Genomic DNA, 24,878 nt, shown 5'->3' on the forward strand with positions numbered 1-24,878 from the left:
GATAGTGAGATGAGGAATAGGGAGAGAGAGCAATTAAACACGTGGCTACAGGGATGGTGCAGGCGGGAGGGATTCAGATTTCTGGATAACTGGGGCTCTTTCTGGGGAAGGTGGGACCTCTATAGACAGGATGGTCTACATCTGAACCTGAGGGGCACCAATATCCTGGGGGGGAGATTTGTTAGTGCTCTTTGGGGGGGTTTAAACTAATTCAGCAGGGGCATGGGAACCTGGATTGTAGTTTTGGGGTACGGGAGATTGAGAGTATAGAGGTCAGGAGCAAAGATTTGACTTCGCAGGAGGGTGCCAGTGTTCAGGTAGGTGGTTTGAAGTGTGTCTACTTCAATGCCAGGAGTATACGAAATAAGGTAGGGGAACTGGCAGCATGGGTTGGTACCTGGGACTTCGACGTTGTGGCCATTTCAGAGACATGGATAGAGCAGGGACAGGAATGGTTGTTGCAGGTTCCGGGGTTTAGGTGTTTTAGTAAGCTCAGAGAAGGGGGCAAAAGAGGGGGAGGTGTGGCGCTGCTAGTCAAGGACAGTATTACGGTGGCGGAAAGGATGCTAGATGGGGACTCTTCTTCTGAGGTAGTATGGGCTGAGGTTAGAAACAGGAAAGGAGAGGTCACCCTGTTGGGAGTTTTCTATAGGCCACCTAATAGTTCTAGGGATGTAGAGGAAAGGATGGCGAAGATGATTCTGGAAAAGAGCGAAAGTAACAGGGTAGTTGTTATGGGAGACTTTAACTTTCCAAATATTGACTGGAAAAGATATAGTTCGAGTACATTAGATGGGTCGTTCTTTGTACAATGTGTGCAGGAGGGTTTCCTGACACAATATGTTGACAGGCCAACAAGAGGCGAGGCCACATTGGATTTGGTTTTGGGTAATGAACCAGGCCAGGTGTTAGATCTGGAGGTAGGTGAGCACTTTGGAAACAGTGACCACAATTCGGTGACCTTTACGTTAGTGATGGAAAGGGATAAGTATACCCCGCAGGGCAAGAGTTATAGCTGGGGGAAGGGCAATTATGATGCCATTAGACATGACTTAGGATGTGTTGGTTGGAGAAGTAGGCTGCAAGGGTTGGGCACACTGGATATGTGGAGCTTGTTCAAGGAACAGCTATTGCATGTTCTTGATAAGTACGTACCAGTCAGGCAGGGAGGAAGGGGTCGAGCGAGGGAACCGTGGTTTACCAAAGAAGTGGAATCTCTTGTTAAGAGGAAGAAGGAGGCCTATGTGAAGATGAGGCGTGGAGTTTCAGTTGGGGCGCTTGATAGTTACAAGGAAGCGAGGAAGGATCTAAAGAGAGAGCTGAGACGAGCAAGGAGGGGACATGAGAAGTCTTTGGCAGGTAGGATCAAGGAAAACCCAAAAGCTTTCTATAGGTATGTCAGGAATAAAAGAATGACTAGGGTAAGAGTAGGGCCAGTCAAGGACAGTGGTGGGAAGTTGTGTGTGGAGGCTGAGGAGATAAGCGAGATACTAAATGAATACTTTTCGTCAGTATTCACTCAAGAAAAAGATAATATTGTGGAGGAGAATGCTGAGACCCAGGCTATTAGAATAGATGGCATTGAGGTGCGTAGGGAAGAAGTGTTGGCAATTCTGGACAAGGTGAAAATAGATAAGTCCCCGGGGCCGGATGGGATTTATCCTAGGATTCTCTGGGAAGCCAGGGAAGAGATTGCTGAGCCTTTGGCTTTGATTTTTAGGTCATCATTGGCTACAGGAATAGTGCCAGAGGACTGGAGGATAGCAAATGTGGTCCCTTTGTTCAAGAAGGGGAGTAGAGATAACCCCGGTAACTATAGGCCGGTGAGCCTAACGTCTGTGGTGGGTAAGGTCTTGGAGAGGATTATAAAAGATACGATTTATAATCATCTAGATAGGAATAATATGATTAGGGATAGTCAGCATGGTTTTGTGAAGGGTAGGTCATGCCTCACAAACCTTATCGAGTTCTTTGAGAAGGTGACTGAACAGGTAGACGAGGGTAGAGCAGTTGATGTGGTGTATATGGATTTCAGTAAAGCGTTTGATAAGGTTCCCCACGGTCGGCTATTGCAGAAAATACGGAGGCTGGGGATTGAGGGTGATTTAGAGATGTGGATCAGAAATTGGCTAGTTGAAAGAAGACAGAGAGTGGTAGTTGATGGGAAATGTTCAGAATGGAGTTCAGTTACGAGTGGCGTACCACAAAGATCTGTTCTGGGGCCGTTGCTGTTTGTCATTTTTATAAATGACCTAGAGGAGGGCGCAGAAGGATGGGTGAGTAAATTTGCAGACGACACTAAAGTCGGTGGAGTTCTAGACAGTGCGGAAGGATGTTGCAGGTTACAGAGGGACATAGATAAGCTGCAGAGCTGGGCTGAGAGGTGGCAAATGGAGTTTAATGTGGAGAAGTGTGAGGTGATTCACTTTGGAAAGAATAACAGGAATGCGGAATATTTGGCTAATGGTAAAATTCTTGGTAGTGTGGATGAGCAGAGGGATCTCGGTGTCCATGTACATAGATCCCTGAAAGTTGCCACCCAGGTTGATAGGGTTGTGAAGAAGGCCTATGGTGTGTTGGCCTTTATTGGTAGAGGGATTGAGTTCCGGAGCCATGAGGTCATGTTGCAGTTGTACAAAACTCTAGTACGGCCGCATTTGGAGTATTGCGTACAGTTCTGGTCGCCTCATTATAGGAAGGACGTGGAAGCTTTGGAACGGGTGCAGAGGAGATTTACCAGGATGTTGCCTGGTATGGAGGGAAAATCTTATGAGGAAAGGCTGATGGACTTGAGGTTGTTTTCGTTAGAGAGAAGAAGGTTAAGAGGTGACTTAATAGAGGCATACAAAATGATCAGAGGGTTAGATAGGGTGGACAGCGAGAGCCTTCTCCCGCGGATGGAGGTGGCTAGCACGAGGGGACATAGCCTTAAATTGAGGGGTAATAGATATAGGACAGAGGTCAGAGGTGGGTTTTTTACGCAAAGAGTGGTGAGGCCGTGGAATGTCCTACCTGCAACAGTAGTGAACTCGCCAACATTGAGGGCATTTAAACATTTGTTGGATAAGCATATGGATGATAAGGGCATAGTGTAGGTTAGATGGCCTTTAGTTTTTTTTTCCATGTCGGTGCAACATCGAGGGCCGAAGGGCCTGTACTGCGCTGTATCGTTCTATGTTCTATGTTCTTTCTTCCCCCTACTGGGGGTTGTACAAGCAGCTGAAGTTCTTGTTTAATTCGCAGTCACAACACATTTCCCACTTTCTCCAGTACTTTGTCAATACTTACACACATGTCCACCATCCACATTTTACAGCTTTAATATAATGTTATTATAATACAGTATAATAAATCTTCCACTTTAAGAACTAAGCTAAATCTTTGTAAATAACTTTTAAATGATGAAGCAATTCTTTCCTTTCAATTTTTTCTCCCCATTGGAACCTAATTAATCTACACTATTGTTCTCCCTATCAGCAGTTTCAAACAAAGGAATTATTTTAAATTTTGTTCCTCCAGCAAATGGGGTATAAGTGGGATGTTTTTTAGTGGCAGGAGATGTGGTGGTGGTGGGGGAGGGGGTTAGTCTTTGGGATGTAGGCATCGTTGGCTACACCAGCATTTTTGTTGTCCATTTTTAATGGGCCTTGAGAATGTGATGGTGAGCTGTCTCGAACTGCTGCAGTCCATGTCGTATCGTGCTGTTTGGGTGGGAGTTCCAGGATTTTGATCCAGCAACGATGAAGGAATGGTGATTATAGCTCCAAGTCAGGATGGTGAGTAGCTTGGAGGGTAGTTTGTAGGTTGTGGTGTTACTATGCATCTTCTGCCCTTGTCCTTCTCAGTGGTAGAGGTTGCAGGTTTGGACGATGTTACCTAAGGAACCTTGGTGAGTTGCAGCAGTGCATCTTGTAAATGGCTCACACGGCTGGTGGTGTTGAAGGGTGTGACTGTTGTAGTGGTGGGTGGGGTTCCAATCAAACAGGTTGCTTTTTCCTGGATAGTGTTGAGCGTCTTGAGTGTTGTTGGAGTCGGCGCAGCACGGTGGCGCAGTGGGTTATCCGTGTTGCCTCATGGCGCTGAGGTCCCAGGTTCGATCCCGGCTCTGGGTCACTCTGTGTGGAGCTTGCACATTCTCCCCGTGTTTACTTGGGTTTCGCCCTCACAACCCAAAGATGTGCATGCTAGGTGGATTGGCCACGCTAAATTGCCCCTTAATTGGAAAAAAATGAATTGGGTATTCTTAAAAAAAAATTTTTTTTTTTTTTTTTTTAAAGAGTATTGTTGGAGCTGCACTCATCCTATCGAGGAGAGAGTATTCCATTACATTCCTGACTTGTGCCTCAGACAGGCCTACGGAGCCAGGAGATGACCTTTTTGCTGTATAATTCTCATTCACTGATATTGTAGTCACTATTTATATGGTTGATCCAGTTCTGTTTCTGGTCTATGGTAACCCCTAGGATGTTGATAGTGGCAAAGCAAAAAGTGCAGAGGGAACTGGAAGTCTGCAGAGGGATTTGGATTGTTTAAGTGAATGGGTTGGGGTCTGGCAGATGGAATACAACGTTGACAAATGTGAGGTTATCCATTTTGGTAGGAATAACAGCAAAAGGGATTATTATTTAAATGATAAAATATTAAAACATGCTGCTGTGCAGAGGGACCTGGGTGTCCAAGTGCATGAGTCGCAAAAAGTTGGCTTACTGGTACAAGAGATGAGTAAAAAGGCAAATGGAGTTTTGTCCTTCATTGTTAGAGGGATGGAGTTTAAGATTAGGGAGGTTATGCTGCAACTGCATAAGGTGTTAGTGAGGCCACACCTGGAATATTGTGTTTGGTTTTGGTCTCCTTGTCTGTGAAAGGACATACTGGCGCTGGAGGGTGTGCAGAGGAGATTCACTAGGTTAATCCCAGAGTTGAGGTTGGATTACGAGGAGAGGTTGAGTAGATTGGGACTGTACTCGTTGGAATTTAGAAGGATGCGGGGAGGGAGGGATCTTATAGAAACAGACAAAATTAAGAAGGGAATAGATAGGATCGATGTGGGGAGGTTGTTTCCACTGGCGCGTGAAAGCAGAACTACGGGGCATAGCCTCAAAATAAAGGGAAGTAGATTTAGGACTGATCTTAGGAGGAACTTCTTCACCCAAAGGGTTGTGAATCTATGGAATTCCTTGCCCAGTGAAGCAGTTGAGGCTCCTTCATTAAATGTTTTCAAGATAAAGATAGATAGTTTTTTTTTAGAACAAAGGGTTATGGTGTTCGGGTAGGAAAATGTAGCTGAGCCCATAAAAGATCAGCCAGGATCTCATTGAATAGCGGAGCAGGCTCGAGGGGCCCGATGGCCTACTCCTGCTTCTAGTTCTTATGTTGTTGTGTAATGTCAAGGGGTAATGGTTGGGTACTCTTGTGTTGGAGATGGTCATTACTGGCACTCATGTGGTGTGATTTGTTACTTGCAATTTATGAGTACTAGCCTGAATGTTTTTCAGGTCTTGACTTAAAGGGGCACGGACAGCATTAATATTTGAGGAGTCATAAATGGTACCGAACAATCATCAGTGAATATCCCCCCTTCTGATCTTATGTTGGATAAAGCAGCTGAAGATGGCTGGGCCTAGGACACTATCCTGAGGGACTCCTACAGGATTGTCCTGGGAATGAGGGGATTAACCTCCAATAGCCATAGCGATCATATTTTGTGCTAGATATGACTCCATATAATACAATCCCGGGCCAGACCCCAACAGTGACTAGAATACTGGACCGAAACACCAATATTTTAGTTTATCTTGTAAGACTATGCGGAAAGAATACTTTTGCACGAAGAAATAGGGATTTGGTATTTTAAAACAAAAAATTATTATTAACGCACACTATTAAACTCTAACATCACACCAAAAAATAGTTTGCAATTACCTCTTAAACAATACTACTCGTTACAGTAAATGCAATACCCTTAATTACTATCTCTATTCCCAATTAAACAACAAGAAAGGAAAAACATACAAAATCCCATATCCCAATGGCATAGATTAATATTTCCTTTCCAGAACCGATTTGGTTCCTGTTAGAATTCCTGCAGACTGGCTGGATGTCTTCAAAAAGCTGTTTCAACTTGTTTCTTTCAGCTCTCCCCTTGCCCTCAGCCAAGTCTGCTCTGCTTTAAATACTATTACACTTTTAAAAATACTATTCTACTGTGAACAAAAGGTCCAGGGATTCGTCAGATCAGAACCAATAAGCTTTCTCAAAATATCTGAATACCTTGGCTCCACCCAGCAATGACATCATCTCCCCAAGCTGAAAACACATTAGATATCCAGGTTGAAAATACACGATGTCCTCAGGGACGCCCCCTAGTCAAACAACAATGCATTAGCCCAGGCTGAAAGCACATGATTCTGGTCAATTTAATCTCTGCCTCCTAAAAGTTTACTGATCTTGCAAAACAAGATTATTTTAAAAAACGTGACTACTGCAGTCAAACACCCCAGGCTTTTAACCCTTAAATTGCCAACTGTTTATAATCCAATGTATCTAAAATCCTGCATTTGTCACACTCCAACATTGACATACCCCATTATTTACATTGACTCTAGTTTAAGGGCACAGCTAGTTCTGGAGCACAAGTCTGCTGCTGCCAATGGTCTACTGCATCTCCATGGACGTCTAGTCTTGAGTTGTTAAATCTGTTTGAAATCTTATCTCATTTAACATGATGGTAATGCCACATAAAATGATGACGGGTATTCTCAATTTGAAGATTGAACTTTGTCTCCACCAGGAGTATGCGGTGGTCCCACCCACAAATGGACATATGCATCTGCGACAGATTGGTGAGGATAGGGTCAAGTAGTTCCTCCCTCTTGTTGGTTCCCTCGCCATCTGCCACATTCACAGTTTAGCAGCTATATTCTTCAGGACTTGACCAGCTCGATCACTAGCGGTGCTACCAAGCCAGTCTTTGTGGTGGGCAGGGAAATTCCCTACAGAGTATATTCTGTGCTCTAGCCACCCTCTGTGTTTTCTCCAAGTGGTGCTCAACATGGAGGAGTACTGCTTTATCTACTGGGGCTGTATCTGGTACATTGTCTGTTAAGGTAGTCATTCTCATGGAACTATATCAGGCTGTTGCTTGACTAGTTTGTGGAACAGATCTGCCAATTTTGGCATAAGCCCCCAAATGTTAATAAGGTTGACGGTGCAAGTTTGACAGGGCTAGTTTGCTGTGATTACTGGTCCTTAGATCGATGCTCAGTGGCCCATCTGGTTTCATTCCTTCTTGTAGACTTTGTAGCAGTTTGATACAACTAAATGGCTTGCTACTCCATTTCAGAGGTCATTTAAAAGTCAACGACTGCACTTCAAAAGTACATCATTGGTGGCCAGCACGGTGGTGCAGTGGGTTAGCCCTGCTGCTTCATGGCGCCGAGGTCCCAGGTTCGATCCCGGTTCTGGGTCACTGCCCGTGTGGAGTTCGCACATTCTCCCCGTGTTTGCGTGGGTTTGCCCCCACAACCCAAAAATCTGCAGGCTAGGTGGATTGGCCACGCTAAATTGCCCCTTAATTGGAAAAATGAATTGGGTACTCTAAATTTATTCTTTAAAAGTACTTCATTGGCTGTAAAATGCTATTTGATGTCCTGTGATTGTAAAGAGTGCTTTATAAATACAAGTTGTTTATTTATTTTGATAACTGAGCGAAACAATTTCAATTTACAACTGAATCTAAATTATAGCTGAATACTGCTCTGGGAGAGTGCTTTTATCAATCATGAGTTTGACCTGAAACCTTAACTCTGCTTCTGTCTCCACCGATACTGCCAGACCTGCTGAGTATTTCCAGTGCTTTTTGTTATTTTTTAATTTCTTGAATGTGCAGTATTTTGTTTTTACCAATATTTTTGAGTAAAATTAAATTTCTGATATTAACATTTGTTCTATTGGCCCAGGCCTAGTACGGACAGAAAACTACAGGCTCTGATTTGGACATGGTCATTTCTAGGTGATTTGCTTGTAGCTATCTGGAATATTGTGGCGGAAGTTGTTTTAACCATTTGAATACATGATGAAAAGATATTCTCTAATTGGTGTCAAGATAGTATTGACATCCAACTGCTTTTTTTTTTGCCTATTATCAAAGTGGTGGGTTTTGGCACTTGAAATGCTGAGCTACGGTGTTAGCATCTATATAACCATGTAGCCTTGGTAGATATCTGATTGTAGTTTGAAAAGGAAAAGAGCTGCGTTTGCATTTCTTGTATTAACGGTGAGGGAGTAAAAAAGTAGCGCGTTTTTCTTTCTTTATAGTTGCATTCATGTAGCACCTTCTATCTTTCAACCACCTTGAAGCATATCATGTACTGTGAATTACCCTGAAGCACAGGTCCATAGAGTAGCCATTTATCACATAATCATTACAGTGTAGGAGGTGACCATTCGACCCACTATGCTGCAAGGTCCCAGAAACAGCAATGTCAATGAGCAATTAATTTGTTTCTGGCAGTATTTATTGGTGGGATGATAGTTGGGTTGGAAGGAGATGCTGGGAACTCCGTGTCTCTGAATAGTGCAGGTGTTCTTCGTCCACCACATAATAAGTCAACGCAAATTTGGATTAAAAGATGAATGAGACAGCCCAAGTCTGATATCCAAACTTTGATTGTATTTCCATGCAGAATAGTTGTTGAAAATAATTTTTTGTTATGGGAAATGGACCAGTTTCTCTCTAATTCTACATTTAACATGGGCTAACCCCAAATGTTCTAATTAATCACACAAGCTTGCTGGAAGGAAGACTGTCTTTGTAGTTGCTGGACTCTCGAGCAACTTCTGCTGGAAAATTTCAGGTTCGATCTAGTTGTCCCAGGTGTGAGGATTAATTAGCTGTGATTTAAATTGATTCAGTACAAACTACTACAAATAGGGCTGTTCTTTGTTTGGCGATTACAGATTTGCTTAGTTAGAAATCCGAGGATGGTCATCCAAGTGTGTGCAAGAATGTTTGATAAAGTTTAGCATTGTGACCATGGACCGAATTTTTGTAAATGTTTGCAGCCCCCATGTGGCAAATAATTGAAATTGCAGTTTACTTCAGGAATGCAGTAACAGACCTCTGCGGTTTGTACTCCGAAAAGCTGAAGCCACGAATACGATATACACGTTGATGTTATTTTAGATTTAAACTGAATGCCAAAGGCTAAACCCATAGTGTAGGGTGAGATGAGACTCAAACAACAAGGAGCAAAATCAACTGTTAACTTGGCTGAAACTAAGCTCTTGACCTGGCTGCTAGGATGTGTGAAGGTGGACTGATGACGTACCCACTTATTTATTTTCCTCTCCTCTTCCCCATTCCACCACCACCCTTGCACAACCTCCAATCAATATGACAGAACTTGGCTGATTTGAAAACTTCAATGCATTATGCTATTTTCTTACAAAATAAATTGCAATATTGCGAGCCTCTTTAAAGACCTTATTGAAATTCAGGAAATGCTGTAAAACTGTGTTCCACAGTTGCATTGCAATCATCTTTTTCCTTTTGATTTACATTTGTGACCTAAAGCAAATAATTGTATCAATTTTTACCAGCACCATCTGTTCTAAAGATATTCTGTTTCTTGCAGCTGTGATAAATTTTAGGAATGCAGTTTGTACATGTAGCTCTACCTTCTGGTCTCTGCTTCGATCCCTGCGCTGGTAATTAACAGTTTGTCCAGCCATTAAATTGAAGTGGGTCGTTTTGTAGTTGAAATTCAATCAAAGAGCAGAAAGTCACCATTTATATGTATCACAAGGGCTCTTGTTGATCCTGGGAGTTAATTCTGCAGTTTTATCTGTCATAATGGGAGACCAGTGGTGATGGTCACTTGACTTGGGCAGCATGACCTTTCATCAGGCTGTATTATCCAACCTTAAACCGTATGTGTTAAATCTGTCGGATTTGAAATTGATCAAATTCCCTTTTGAATTTGTTTGATGAGTCATTCCTTTTTGCATGAGGTGATCTTTCCAGAAGCTGAATAGGTACGACAGTACTAACTTATATGGCCGTTACTGCTGTCAAGACTAAGGATCTATGTAGACCATTTTTCTTATTTTCTAGAAATAGAGGGGGCCAATAGAGGGGATAATAAGAGTAAGGCTCTTTTAAGAAATTCATATCAACAGCGAAAAAGTATTTAAGTTAACCTGAAGGACTAAAAACTGACATCCCAAGGATCTGATGGCCCACACCCTAGGATTCTAAAAGAGGCAGCCGATGTAGTTATGATTTTCCAAAATTCCTAAGATTCTGAGGTTAGAATAATACTTAACATTACACTGCTATTCAGGAAAGGGGGTCACAGGCCTCCAGATCCAGTGCAGGAATGTGGAATTAGGTTTGGTAGCTCTTTGTGGACCGGCATATGATGATCACCTCTATGATAAGTTTTCTATGGATCAGAGAAAACTGGGATCTACATGCCACAACTAGCCTGGCATCATTTGCTAAGTGCTGGGATTTGTTATTAAGAAAATCTTTAACAATGTACTTAGGAACCCAAAGTATAATCAGACAGCATCAACATGAATTTACAAAGCAGAATAATGTTTGACAAATTTATTGGGGTTTTTTTGCTGATATAAATAGTCAGGTAAATAAAGGGGAACTAATAAATGCTACTTGGATTTCCAAAAGGCATTAGTCAAAGGTGTCAAATGAAAGGTTTATGGGCAAGATAAGGGCTTTTTGAGTTGGTGATAATGCTTAAGGATAATCTTTATTAGTGTCACAAGTAGGCTTACATTAACACTGCAATGAAGTTACTGTGAAATGTTCCTAGTCGCCATACTATGGTGCCTGTTCGGGAACACGGAGGGACAATTCAGAATGCCCAATTCACCTAACAAGCATGACTTTCGGGACTTGTAGGAGGAAACTGGAGCACCCAGAAGAAATTCACGCAGACACATGGAGAACGTGCAGACTCCACACAGCCCAAGCCGGGAATCGAACCTGGGTCCATGGTGCTGTGAAACAACTGTGCTAACCACTGTGCTACCATGCTGCCTACTTGGATAGAGGCATAGAGGTCAAGAGTGCAGAAAAGGCCCTTCAGCCCATGCTGTCTGTGCTGGTCAAAATCAACCGTCTAAGTATTCTAATATTTTCCAGCACTTGGCCCATAGCTTTGTATACCTTGCATCGCAAGTGCACATCTAAATACTTCTAAAGTGTTATGAGGGTCTCTGCCTTCCCCACCCTTTCAGGCAGTGCGATCCAGATTCCTGCCACCCTCTGGGTGAAAAGATTTTTCCCCTCATCCCCTCGAAACCGCCTGTCCCTTACCGTAACTCTGTGCTCCCTGGTTATTAATCCCTCCATCAAGGGAAAAGGTTTCTTCCTGTCTACTTTATCTATGCCCCTCATAATTTTATACGTCTCAATCATGTCCCCTTCAATCTCCTCTGCTCCAAGGGAAAACAACCCTAGCCTGTGCAATTGCGCTTCATAGCTAAAACTCTGCAGCCCAGTCAACATCCTGATAAATCTCCTCTCCACCCTTTCCAGTGCTATCACATCCTTCCTATAATGTGGATTCTAGAAATACGCACAACACTCCTGTGGCCTGACCAACATTTTACACAGTTCCAGCATAACATGCCTGATCTTAAACTCTCTGCCTCAGCTAATAGAGGCAAGTATACAATATGCTTTCGTTACCACTTTATTCACCTGCCTTTCTACCTTAAGGGACACCAAGGTTCCTCTGATCCTGCCATTCATCATGTATTCCCTTGCCACTTTTGTCCTGCCACGTCCATACCTCACACTTATCCAGATTGAATTCAATTTGCCTCAGTTGCGAATCTTTGGAATCCTCTAAGCAGAGGTTATAGGTGCTCCAACCTTCGCTGAGATCACAGTTTTTTTTGTCTCAGGGGATCAAAAGGTCTGGGAAAGTGGAATCGAGGTGGAAGATCAGCCATGATCATTTTGAAGACCGAGTAAGCTCAAAGGGCATTATGGTCTACTCCTGTTTCTTATGTTCATATGCAGTCCTGTTCGGAAGGGAGCTCCAGGATTTTGATCCAGCACTGACACAGACACATCAATATATTGCCAATTCAGGAAGGTGTGTGACTTGGAGGGTACTTGCAAGTGAAAGTCTCTGCCTTTGTTTTTCCAAGTAGTACAGGTTGCAGGGCCTCCTTCTGCACTGTAAACTCTATGATTCTATGATTAGCGAGGTGCTGTAGAAGAAAACTTGGCAAGTTTTTGGAATGTATTTTGTAAATGGTACAAAATGCTGTCATGGTGCACCAATGGTGCAAAGAATGTTAAGGTGATAGATAGGGTGCAATCAAGCTGACTGCTTTGTCTGAATGGTGTCAAGCTTCGTCATGTTGTTAGAGCTACACTAATCCAGGCAGGTTGGTAATCTACCTCACACCTGATTTGTGCCTTGTCAACAGTGGAAAGGCTTTGGTAAATCAGTTGTGTCACTTGCTGCAGGATACCCAGCTTTTACTCATTTTTGTAGCCACAATATTTATACAGCTCATCCAGTCATTGCTGTTGTCCAGGGTGTTGATGGTGAGAGATTTGACGATGGTGCTACTCGTAGAGCTTTCTCAATTAATTGTTCAGTTGTCCACCAACATTCTTGACAGAATGTGGCAGGACTTGTAGAGCTTCAATTTGCTCCATTGATTGTGGGGTTGCTTAGCTCTGTTTACTGGTTCTAATGATTATCATGCATGTAATCCTGTAAATTACTCTTCCTGTAAACCTATTTCAGTTTCACTAGCTCAGCAAAGATTAAACTTAAATTCTTACTTTGTTTAAAAACTGCAGCTCAATTGAAGCAATATGTATCCACTAGTTGCATATTGTACTTTGCACAGGATCAGCAAAGATTAAACTTATTTTTACTTTGTTTAAAAATTTCAACTCAATTGAACTAGTATGTATCCACTAATTGCATATTGTAATTTGCACAGATCCTGGTTGGGCATCAATTAACCGTGGAGTGCTAGTTTGTGATGAGTGCTGCAGTGTTCATCGCAGCCTTGGTCGACACATTTCGATGGTGAAACATCTTCGGCACAGTTCATGGTCTCCAACTCTCTTGCATGTAAGTAAAGTGTGAATGCAGGAGTGTCTCCGCTATTCTCACTTCTGGATTTGTAGATTAAAGATAGTTTTAAAGGGTGTATTTTCTTGAGCTAATCAACTTTCGGATCAAAGGATCACATGAGTATAAGATTTGAAAGCTAAGAGGTGTCCTTTAAATATTTGTAGATGTATAAAGAGAACAAGATCTTATGGTACCTGTCACATTGATATGCTTGTGTATGAGTGATAGGAAGTTAGAACAACATCCACTAAGCTGTTGTCAGGTAGTCTCCCCATTGGAATTGGTAAATTTGCTGGGAACCAGGTGAACAGAATGGTAGAAATGTAAAGTGGGCGGCTATGCTCCATTTCTTGCATGGTCAATGAAGCATGATACATAGAAATAATTTAATGAGAAGGAATTGGGCATTCTTTGAGATTTTAAGTGTAAAAGAGCTCAAAAACCTTCTGTCTCTTTTTGCACTTTCTTTTTGTTATTGTTTAGTTAATGGTCACATACCTTTTGTTAAAGAGGATATTTTTATGGCTTTTCTAGTAGTATAGAAAGAACAGTTTGAACTGCAAACAGTTGCAATTTTTATGTATTCAAACTCTTTTTTTAAGAAGATGAAGTTCATATATTCTATATTAAGTGTTCAGAAGTGTAAATACTAGGGGAAGGATGAAATGTCTACTTACTGTTTAAGCATGAACTTGTAAATGCTAGGTTGTCCACATATGACTGTTTAGCCCAGAAAACAAAAGACATGTAAATAAAAGTTGGAAAATGATCTATTCTGGAGTATTCAGCTTCATTTTTCTTACTGTGAGAACTCATTTGGGCTAAATCTCCCTGCCATGCTGACCAGCATTGAATGACCTGTGGGCATCCTTTTCCTAGATGCGTGTGTGAAGAATGTCCCGTGAGGTGAATCTGGCGGTTGTTGTGATTTTCCGGCTACGTATTGCTCCTTCCTTTCATGCAACCTGCAAGCTTTATAATTATTACTTTGTTCTGGCTTCAGTGTGCACGAGGAGTGAAGCAGATCTTGTAATGTTGTAATGTGGAAATTGATATATTTTCATATATAAAAAACGCTCCATCAAATTAGACTAATTCTGCAGATAATGCGAAATATCTCTGCTGCATTACAAGAGATGCTTCAGGGACACACTCACTCATTTCCTTTACAAACAGGGAGAGTATAAAAATATTGTAGGAAATGAATAGATAATTAACACATTTTCTACTCTGCTAAACTTTCCAATTCCGTTCTCCGGACAGCAGAACTTACTGAACTTTAACAACATTATCATGCCTTTTATGTATTAAAATGTCCCAATACACTTCGTAAAACGTTACAAAACAAAATAAGACACTGAGCCACCTGAGTATTATCGGGGCAGATGACTGAAATTTGGATCAAAGAGGTAGGTTTTGAGGAGAGTCTTAAAGAAGGAAAGCAAGATAGAGAGGCTGAGAAGGGGTTTCAAAGCTTAGTACCTAGGCAGCTGAAGGCACAGCCAGCAATAGCGGAGCAATTAAATTTGGGAATGCTCAAGATGCCAGACTTAGAGGAGTGCTAATATCTCGGATGATTACATAGAATTTACAGTGCAGAAGGAGGCCATTCGGCCCATCGGGTCTGCACCGGCTCTTGGAAAGAGCACCCTACCCCCTATCCAAGGTCAACACCTCCACCCTATCCCCATTACCCAGTAACCCCACCCAACACTAAGGGTAATTTTGGATACTAAGGGCAATTTATCATGGCCAATCCACCTAACCCGCACATCTTTGGACTGTGGGAGGAAACCGGAGCACCCGGAGGAAACCCACGCACACACTGGGAGGATGTGCAGACTCCGCACAGACAGTGACCCAAGCCGGAGCTGTGAAGCAATTGTGCTATCCACAAGGCTACCGTGATGGTTGTGATGTTTTTGGCAGATTTTAAAAACAATTTTTTTTTTCTTTCCTATGGTTTTTGGAGAAGTCTTTTTATTTTTCTGTATGAAATAGGTGCTTTATCTGTCAATGTATTGTGCAGGGTACTGAAAGGATAAGCTGGTTAAATGTGCAGTATTGCCAGTAAAATAAATCCTTCAAAAGGCTTGATAATCTTGGAAATAGCATAACGTTTAAAGTTAGATTTTTACTATGATATTTTGAGTTACAAGGTCTAAATGGAAATATGCTATTTACATGTTTGCTGCTTCAGAGGTTACTGATCATTAACCAAGTGTAATGATGGTTGGACCTCAAGTATCTAGTTGTTCCATGAAAGCAGAAAAAGGTGTCAGCACTCATTAGGTAAAAGGCTGTTGATACATTTCTGTATTTTCATTGATGATTAATGCATTGACCTTTTGACTAAATTATTGTTCGTTCCTGTAGTATTCTAATCAATTTGGTTAGCCTCCTGAGTTCTGCAGTACTTGACCTCTTCATATATCTACCGTAATCAGGATCTTGGAGAAGGATTATTTTATTTTGCTTTGTCAATTCCTGCAGTCGCAAGACCACAAAGCAGTCTTTATGTTGATGTGAATGGTATTCTATATTTAATTATTGTCCTAATTACTAATTAGGTTTCTTCATGTGTTAATTCTTGAGAGCCCAGTGGTCAGTTATAAATTTGGTTTATCGTTTTCACGTCTCTCCCCTTCTTCCCCATTAGTCCAGTGATTAATTAGAGATATTAATTTGCAAGTCCCAAGTTCCCCTCTTCCACTCTGGGTTGCAACATTTGGTAAACCAACAGTTGCCACCAATATTACTTTCAGTTGTAATTTCCTTCCTTTGTCTATTCGGTATGTATTTTTATTTTTTCGTGGGATGTGAGCATATCTGGCAAGACCAGCGTTTATTGTCCATTTCTAATTGCCCTAGAGAAGATTATGGTGAGCTGCCATCTTGAACTGCTCTGATTCTTGTGGAATTGATGCAGGCTCAGGGAGGGAATTTCTATGTCTTTGACTCCCAGTGAAGGAACGGCGATATATTTCCATATCGCGTTGATGTGAGACTTAAGAGAAACTTGCAGATGGTGGATGGGTTGCCAATCAGGGCTACTTTATCCTGGATCGTGTTAAGCTTCTGGAGTGTTGTTGGAACAAAGTTCATGCAGTGCACGGTAGCATAGTGGTTAGCACTGTGGCTTCACAGCACAAGGTCCCAGGTTTGATTCCCTGCTGGGTCACTGTCTGTGCGGAGTCTATACGTTCTCCCCGTGTCTGCGTGGGTTTCCTCCAGATGCTCCGGTTTCCTCCTGCAGTCCAAAGATGTGCAGATTAGGTGGATTGGCCATGATAAATTGCCCTTGGTGTCCAAAAAAGGTTAGGAGGGGTTATTTGGTTCAGGGGATAGGGTCGAAGTGAGGGCTTAAGTGAGTCGGTGCAGACTCAATGGGCTGAATGGCCTCCTTTTGCACTGTATGTTCTATGTTCAAGTGGAAAGCATTCCATCACACTCCTGACTTGAGCCTTGTAGCTAATGGACGGGTTTGGGAAGTTGGGTGTGAGTGACTCACCACAGGCTTCACTGATTCTGACCTGCTTTTGTAGCTGCAGAGTTTATTTATCTGGTTCATTCAAATTTCTAATCAATGTTATTGGTGGGGCATTCCCTATTGATAATTACTGAATGTCCAGGGACGATGTATTGTTAGTGATGGTCATTGCCTGGCAGTTGAATGACATGCATATTATGATGCACGTTATTTTAAAAAGCAATAATGGATACTGTTGTTAACTGTAGAGGGAACTTGGTTTGCAAACTGGAGATATATAAACTTCAATCCTAAGTATTCACTAAGTAAATTAAATATTTTGAGGTTTTTTTTATTAGGTGTAGTTAAGTAACTAGTTTTTGGAAAAATAACCTGGAGTTTTTTTCAATATGATTTACTTCATGTCATGTTTTAAAGTTAGCATCCTGCAACATCAGTGGGAGGAAAATGACAAGCGCATTGAATGTTGATGAAGAACCCATGTGTCAGACATTTTTAGAGTCATTTTTCATTCTCTTGTTTTCAAATAAGAATTTGAAAGATATTTTCCTGGGGTTAGATGCTGCTTTTTGACTGATTTGCTTTGTTCATGCCTTCTGGGTAGCTGCTTGAATTATCAAAGCTTTTTTCTTCTTTATTCATACTCTGTGACAATGATCATGGCTACCCTAAGTCGAAGTATTGACTATACAAGAGAGATTCAACATGCAAAAAGGCTGTCCTTAATCTTTGAGTGGAATTTATAGAAATATATTGAAAGATTCTAGGAGGTTTTAAGACGGGGAAGGAGGTATCTAGATTACAGTAGTCTGGGAGAGAATAAGGGGTTATGGAAAGATTGGCTTCTAATAAGTTCCTAAGATTTAGGAGCAGAATTAGTCCATTTGGCCCATGGAGTGTGCTCCTCCATTCAATCATGGCTGATCTCATCCTGGCCTTAACTTGCACTGTCTTGCCCGTTCTCCATAATCCTTCAATCCATTACCAATTAAAAATCTGTCTAATTCATCAAATTTACTCGTTTTCCCACCATCCACTGCACTCGAGTTGCGAATCCCACAGATTCACAACTCTGGGAAAAGTAGCTTCTCCTCAACTCTGTTTTAAATTTGCTATCTAATAATGCAAAGAATGAATAAAAATGCAATGTCGTGGGCAGTTGCATGCACAATAAACAGTTGAAGTTATTCAACTTATTTTTCTTCTAAAGGAGTTGGCTTATTCTAGGATAAGGTTCCACAGGATCCTCTGCTACATAACAGGAGCGTTCTTCCAGAAATATTTTTGTAACTCCCTCTCATTCCTAGAACCGGAGAGAGAGGAGGAATAAATGCCAGAAGACTTGTGGGAGCACTGCTCTTGAACTAGAAATTGGCTTGTATGTGGCATAGTCATGCAAAATTAAAATGATCTGCTTTGAATGATGTGTAATTTCACAGTAACTTCATTGCAGTGTTAATGTAAGCCTACTTTTGACACTAAAAAGCCTACTTTTGACACTAATGAAGATTATAATCCGTATTATATTAACAAAATAACAAATAGCCCTTCATTATTCTGGAGTCCAATATAAGAAAGACAAGTTAACTCACGTAAATCGTTAACTGAGAGGTTTCTTGATTGTGCAGATTAATTCTTTTGTTTTGGTTCATTAAAGGTGTCGATTTGTTGATTATCGATTATCAATTTGTTGATGGCAACAAGGATACTGCACCATCAGAAATGGAAATACTTTCAGAATATAAAAAATGTGCTCTACTCTCCTGAACCACATCTGGGGCTTAACTTGTCCACTGTTTTGAACATGTGAACCAGAGGTGGAGAATACAAAACACTCTTCCTAATGGCTCTTCAATAGGCCTAGTAGTGTTTATTAATACAGTGGTGAATGAAAGCCAGGGCAACATGCTCAGAGATGATGGGCCTCATGCTCAACGTTGCTACCGTGGTGCTATAGGCAGCAATGCAGCAATATCAGTTTTTTATGAACCAAGCCACCTCCCACAATGTGAAGTCCAAGAGTTTCGGCCCTCCAAGCCTGTGCCGACCATGCTGCCCGTCTAAACTAAAAACTTCTACACTTCCTGGGTCCGTGTCCCTCTATTCCAATCCTATTCATGTATTTGTCAAGATGCCCCTTAAATGTCACTATCGCCCCTGCTTCCACCAGCACCACCGGCAGCGAGTTCCAGGCACCCACTACTCTCTGTGTAAAAAAAAAAACTTGCCTCGTGCATCTCCTCTAAACTTTGCCTCGCGCACCTCAAACCTATGCCCCCTAGTAATTGACCCTTCTACCCTGGTAAAAAGCCTCTGACTGTCCACTGTCTATTCCTCTCATAATTTTGTAGACCTCTATCAGGTCGCCCCTCAAACTCTGTCGTTCCAGTGAGAACAAACGTTAACCGCTCCTCATAGCTAATACCCTCCATGCCAGGCAACATCCTGGTAAGTCTCTTCTGCACCCTCTCTAAAGCCTCGACATCCTTCTGGTAGTTTGGCGACCAGAATTGAACGCTATACTCCATGTGTGGCCTAACTAAGGTTTTATACAGCTGCAAAATGACTTGCCAATTCTTATACTCAATGCGCCGGCCAATGAAAGCAAGCATGCCATATGCCTTCTTGACTACCTTCTCCACCTGTGTTGCCCCTTTCAGTGACCTGTGGACCTGTGCACCTAGATCTCTCTGACTGTCAATACGCTTGAGGGTTCTACCATTCACTGTATATTTCCTACCTGCATTAGACCTTCCAAAATGCATTAACTCACATTTATCCGGATTAAACTCCATCTGCCATCTCTCCGCCCAAGTCTCCAAGCAGTCTAAATCCTGCTGTATCCTCTGACAGTCCTCATCGCTATCCGCAATTCCACCAACCTTTGTGTCGTCTGCAAACTTACTAATCAGACCAGTTACATTTTCCTCCAAATCGTTTATATATACTACGAACAGCAAAGGTCCCAGCACTGATCCCTGTGGAACACCACTATTCACAGCCCTCCAATCAGGAAAGCACCCTTCCAATGCTCCTCCATTTAGCGATGGAAAGGGATAGGTATATACCACAGGGCAAGAGTTATAGGTGGGGGAAAGGCAATTATGATGCGATGAGGCAAGACTTAGGATGCATAGGATGGGGAAGGAAACTGCAGGGGATGGGCACAATTGAAATGTGGAGCTCATTCAAGGAACAGCTACTGCGTGTCCTTGATAAGTATGTACTTGTCAGGCAGGGAGGATGTGGTCATGCAAGGGAACCGTGGTTTACTAAAGTAGTTGAATCACTTGTCAAGAGGAAGAAGGAGGCTTATGTAAAGATGAGACGTGAAGGTTCAGTTAGGGCGCTCGAGAGTTACAAGTTGGCTAGGAAGGACCTAAAGAGAGAGCTAAGAAGAGCCAGGAGGGGAAATGAGAAGTCTTTGACAGGTAGGATCAAGGATAACCCTAAAGCTTTCTATAGGTATGTCAGGAATAAAAGAATGACTAGAGTAAGAGTAGGGCCAGTCAAGGACAGTAGTGGGAAGTTGTGCGTAGAGTCCGAGGAGATAGGAGAGGTGCTAAATGAATATTTTTCATCATTATTCACACAGGAAAAAGACAATGTTGTCGAGGAGAATACTGAGATACAGGCTACTAGACAAGAAGGGCTTGAGGTTTATAAGGAGGAGATATATCAGCAATTCTGGAAAGTGTGAAAATAGATAAGTCCCCTGGGCTGGATGGGATTTATCCTCGGATTCTCTGGGAAGCTAGGGAGGAGATTGCTGAGCCTTTGGCTTTGATCTTTGTCGTCATTGTCTACAGGAATAGTGCCAGAAGACTGGAGGATAGCAAATGTTGTCCCCTTGTTCAAGAAGGGGAGTAGAGACAACCTTGGTAACTATAGTCCAGTGAGCCTTACTTCTGTTGTGGGCAAAGTCTTGGAAAGGTTTATAAGAGATAGGATTTATAATCATCTAGAAAGGAATAATTTGATTAGGGATAGTCAACAAGGTTTTGTGAAGGGTAGGTCGTGCCTCACAAACCTTATTGAGTTCTTTGAGAAGGTGACCAAACAGGTGGACGAGGGTAAAGTAGTTGATGTGGTGCGTATGGATTTCAGTAAAGCGTTTGATAAGGTTCCCCATGGTAGGCTATTGCAAAAAATACGGAGGCATGGGATTCAGGGTGATTGAGCAGTTTGGATCAGAATTTGGCTAGCTGTAAGAAGACAGAGGGTGGTGGTTGATGGGAAATGTTCAGCCTGGAGTTCAGTTACTAGTGGTGTACCACAAGGATCTGTTTTGGGGCCACTGCTGTTTGTCATTTTTATAAATGACCTGGAGCAGGGTGTAGAAGGATGGGTGAGTAAATTTGCAGATGACACTAAAGTCGGTGGAGTTGTGGACAGCGCAGAACGATGTTGCAGGTTACAGAGGGGACATAGATAAGCTGCAGAGCTGGGCTGATAGGTGGCAAATGGAGTTTAATGCAGAAAAGTGAGGTGATTCATTTTGGAAGGAGTAACAGGAATACAGAGTACTGGGCTAATGGTAAGATTCTTGGTAGTGTGGATGAGCAGAGAGATCTCGGTGTCCATGTACATAGATCCCTGAAAGTTCCCACCCAGGTTAATAGGGTTGTTAAGGGTGGCATGGTGGCACAGTGGTTAGCATTGCTGCCTACGGCGCTGAGGACCCGGGTTCGAATCCCGGCCCTGGGTCACTGTCCGTGAGGAGTTTGCACATTCTCCCCGTGTCTGCGTGGGTTTCACCCCCACAACCCAAAGATGTGCAGGATAGGTGGATTGGCTACGCTAAATTGCCCCTTAATTGGAAAAAATAATTGGGTACTCTAAATTTATAAAAAAAAATAAAAAAAAAATAGGGTTGTTAAGAAGGCGTATGGTGTGTTCGCTTTTATTGGGAGAGGGATTGAGTTTCGGAGCCATGAGGTCATGTTGCAGCTGTACAAAACTCTGGTGCGGCCGCATTTGGAGTATTGCGTGCAGTTCTGGTCGCCGCATTATAGGAAGGATGTGGAAGCATTGGAAAGGGTGCAGAGGAGATTTACCAGGATGTTGCCTGGTATGGAGGGAAGATCTTATGAGGAAAGGTTGAGGGACTTGAGGCTGTTTTCGTTAGAGAGAAGAAGGTTAAGAGGTGACTTAATTGAGGCATACAAGATGATCAGAGGATTAGATAGGGTGGACAGTGAGAGCCTTTTTCCTCGGATTGTGATGGCTAGCACGAGGGGACATAGCTTTAAATTGAGGGGAGATAGATATAGGACAGATGTCAGAGGTAGGTTCTTTACTCCGAGTAGTAAGGCCGTGGAATGCCCTGCCTGCAACAGTATTGGACTCGCCAACATTAAGGGCATTTAAATGGCCATTGGATAAACATATGGATGATAAGGGAATAGTGTAGATGGGCTTCAGAGTGGTTTCACAGGTCGGCGCAACATCGAGAGCCAAAGGACCTGTACTGCGCTGTAATGTTCTATGTACTCTCTGCTTTCTATGACCTAGCCAGTTCTGTATCCATCTTGCCAGCTCATCCCTGATCCCGTGTGACTTCACCTTTTGTGCCAGTCTGCTATGAGGGACCTTGTCAAAGGCCTTACTGAAGTCCATATAGACAGCATCACTGCCCTACCTGCATCAATCATCTTTGTGACCTCTTCGAAAAACTCTATCAAGTTAGTGAGACACGACTTCCCCTTCACAAAACCATGCTGGCTCTCGCTAACACGTCCATTTGCTTCCAAATGGGAGTAGATCATGTCTCGAAGAATTCTCTCCAGTAATTTCCCTACCACTGACGTAAGGCTCACCGGCCTGTAGTTCCCTGGATTATCCTTGTGAAGGTAAGCAGTTTGCAATTTCAAGATGGATTTAAAATGGTATTGTACTTTTGTTGCTTGGAAACATTCATGTTCGCAACTGGAAAGGAGTTATATCCGTTTTAAAAATAACTTTAGTTTTGCTTCTGGCTAACGAAATGAACTGCCAAAAGGGGCAGAAAGGAGAAATCAATTGCATTCAATTAGAATTGGTTGACCAAAATTTTTAGGATTAGTAGGAAAAAAGTTAGTAATTTGTCAAACGTATTATTTTTAATGGATTGTAATCGCTTTATGTATAAGGGCGTTTTGAAATACGAAAGGCAGTCTTTTGGGTACACCTTTGTTACCGCCATTAATCGACTGATGGTGCATAGCTGGTATTAAATCAATCTGCATTTTTTCTTCAAAATATTTGTATAATGCAAAGTTTTATTTTAAGTATTATTTTAAGATCTTTCCAATTACTGTTTGGCGGCAGTTTGTTCTTCATCTTCGTGAACATGCTTCTGATGCGTGGTAGAATTTGGTATGCTATGCAAGCTATTGATACGTGGTAGCCAAAGATTAACTCCCTGGAGCCTGCATGCACTTGCCTGCACCAAAAAAAATAGAGGCAGGTCAGCCAGCCTTTCAATCCACTTGTTGAAATTATTTTCGAATATTGTGTCAGTGCATTTAAGAAGTAAGCCAAGATTCGATCTAAAAAGTATGCCTGCACTAATTAAGCATTCAAGCTTTTTAAAAATCAGATTAATTATTAAGGTTAAACTGAGCTGGAGAGGAGACAAAAAATAAGATGAATGAGATGATGGCTTTTAGGAGGCTTGAAGGAAGATGGAGAAGCAGCAAGGTGGAAAGATTTTGGAAGATAAATTGAGAAGGCAGAAGCACAATGGCTGTGAAGGGTTTACCTTCCATGGCTTTTTTGAGATGAGGAAAAGAACAATTGTACTCTAGTCTCCCGACTAGATTATGGGTTGGGACATGTAGCTGCAGAAATTTCTAAACGGGTTAGAGAGGGGTTGTGGATTTTAAAGTTAAAATGAGGATGTTAAAATCTATTCAATGATTGAAGAGATGGACAATGACCAGGTCACATTGTAGTGCACAAGGAGGCCATTCGGCCCATCGAGTCCGCACCGGCTCTTGGAAAGAGCACCCTACCCAAGCCCATACCCCCACCCCATCCCCATAACCCTGTAACCCCACCCAACACTAAGGGCAATTTATCATGGCCAATCCACCTAACCTGCACATCTTTGGACTGTGGGAGGAAACCGGAGCACCCGGAGGAAACCCCCACACACACACGGGGAGGATGTGCAGACTCCGCACAGACAGTGACCCAAGCCGGAATCGAACCTGGGACCCTGGAGCTGTGAAGCAATTGTGTTATCCACAATGCTGCCAAAATGCAATACTTGTGCACCTCTGCTTGATTGACACTGGAGGTTGATGGAGTTGAACTTAGAGCCATGGATGGCTTCAAGGCTTCCAGATTTGCAGATAATACACCTGAAACCAGTCAGTTGCCTATGTTTTGAGAAATGACGTTGGCATATCAGCAAGCCTGAAAAATCTATTAAAGCGAGGAAGATATGGCATTAACAACCTCATACGGTCGTCTAAAAACTGTGATCATAATGTAAGGATGTGAATGGAAGAGAAGCAAATAATTTGTCACGGCATATGAGGGATTTACTGAAATATTGTCAAATTTAAATCTAAGAATTGGTTAAAAAGGAAAGTCAAGGAAACATTCATCCACCCACTTGTTCTTTGTAACCTAAACAACACATTTCATGGTCTTGATATTCACACTGTTGTCTTTACAGCTTAGACATTCTGTTTTCATTTTGTGGAGAAGATCCTTTTTTGAGCAGATGCTGGAAAGGATTTATGGAATAATTAATAATGGAAATTAATTGAAGAAAATAAAATATTCCGATGACTTTTTTTGCTTTAGGTTTGATTTCTTTAAAAAAAAAAATTTTGAGTACCCAATTATTTTTTTTCCAATTTAAGGGGCAATTTATTGTGGCCAATCCACCTACTATGCACATCTTTGGGTTGTGGGGGTGAAACCCACGCAGACACAGGGAGAAAGTCACCAGTTGCCTCTTCTTACTTACTCAAGAAACTGTTAGTCACATTTGAATTTTAACAGGAAGTGTCAGGCTATTTTAAAGACATAAGAAATAGGAGCAGAAGTAGACCATAAGTCTCTGCCTGCTCCACCATTTGGTAGGATCATGGCTGATCTGCCTCCAATACATTTTTCCGTCTGCCCCTCATATTCATGATTCCCTGATACCAAAAATTCAATCTATCTATCTCTGCCGTAAATATACTCAAAGATGGAGCATCTGCAAGCCTCTTTGAGGTAGAGAATTGGTAGGATTCACAGACCTTAAGGAATGAACA

The 24,878-nt window shown here is 42.1% G+C and overlaps 1 protein-coding gene across 6 annotated transcripts in view; it reads left to right on the forward strand.

The window, feature by feature from the left end:
• The window catches only part of git1 (G protein-coupled receptor kinase interacting ArfGAP 1), a 247,947-nt gene that overhangs the window by 82,438 nt on the left and 140,631 nt on the right, over positions 1-24,878 (forward strand). For all 6 annotated transcript variants that reach the window (XM_038814323.1, XM_038814327.1, XM_038814328.1 and 3 more), the window contains exon 2: positions 12,997-13,130. In XM_038814323.1, the coding sequence (XP_038670251.1) occupies positions 12,997-13,130 (134 nt within the window). The remainder of the gene's footprint in view (positions 1-12,996; positions 13,131-24,878) is intronic.

The sequence above is a fragment of the Scyliorhinus canicula genome, chromosome 12 (assembly GCF_902713615.1).
Source record: "Scyliorhinus canicula chromosome 12, sScyCan1.1, whole genome shotgun sequence".
In the NCBI taxonomy this organism is placed as follows: Eukaryota; Metazoa; Chordata; class Chondrichthyes; order Carcharhiniformes; family Scyliorhinidae; genus Scyliorhinus; species Scyliorhinus canicula.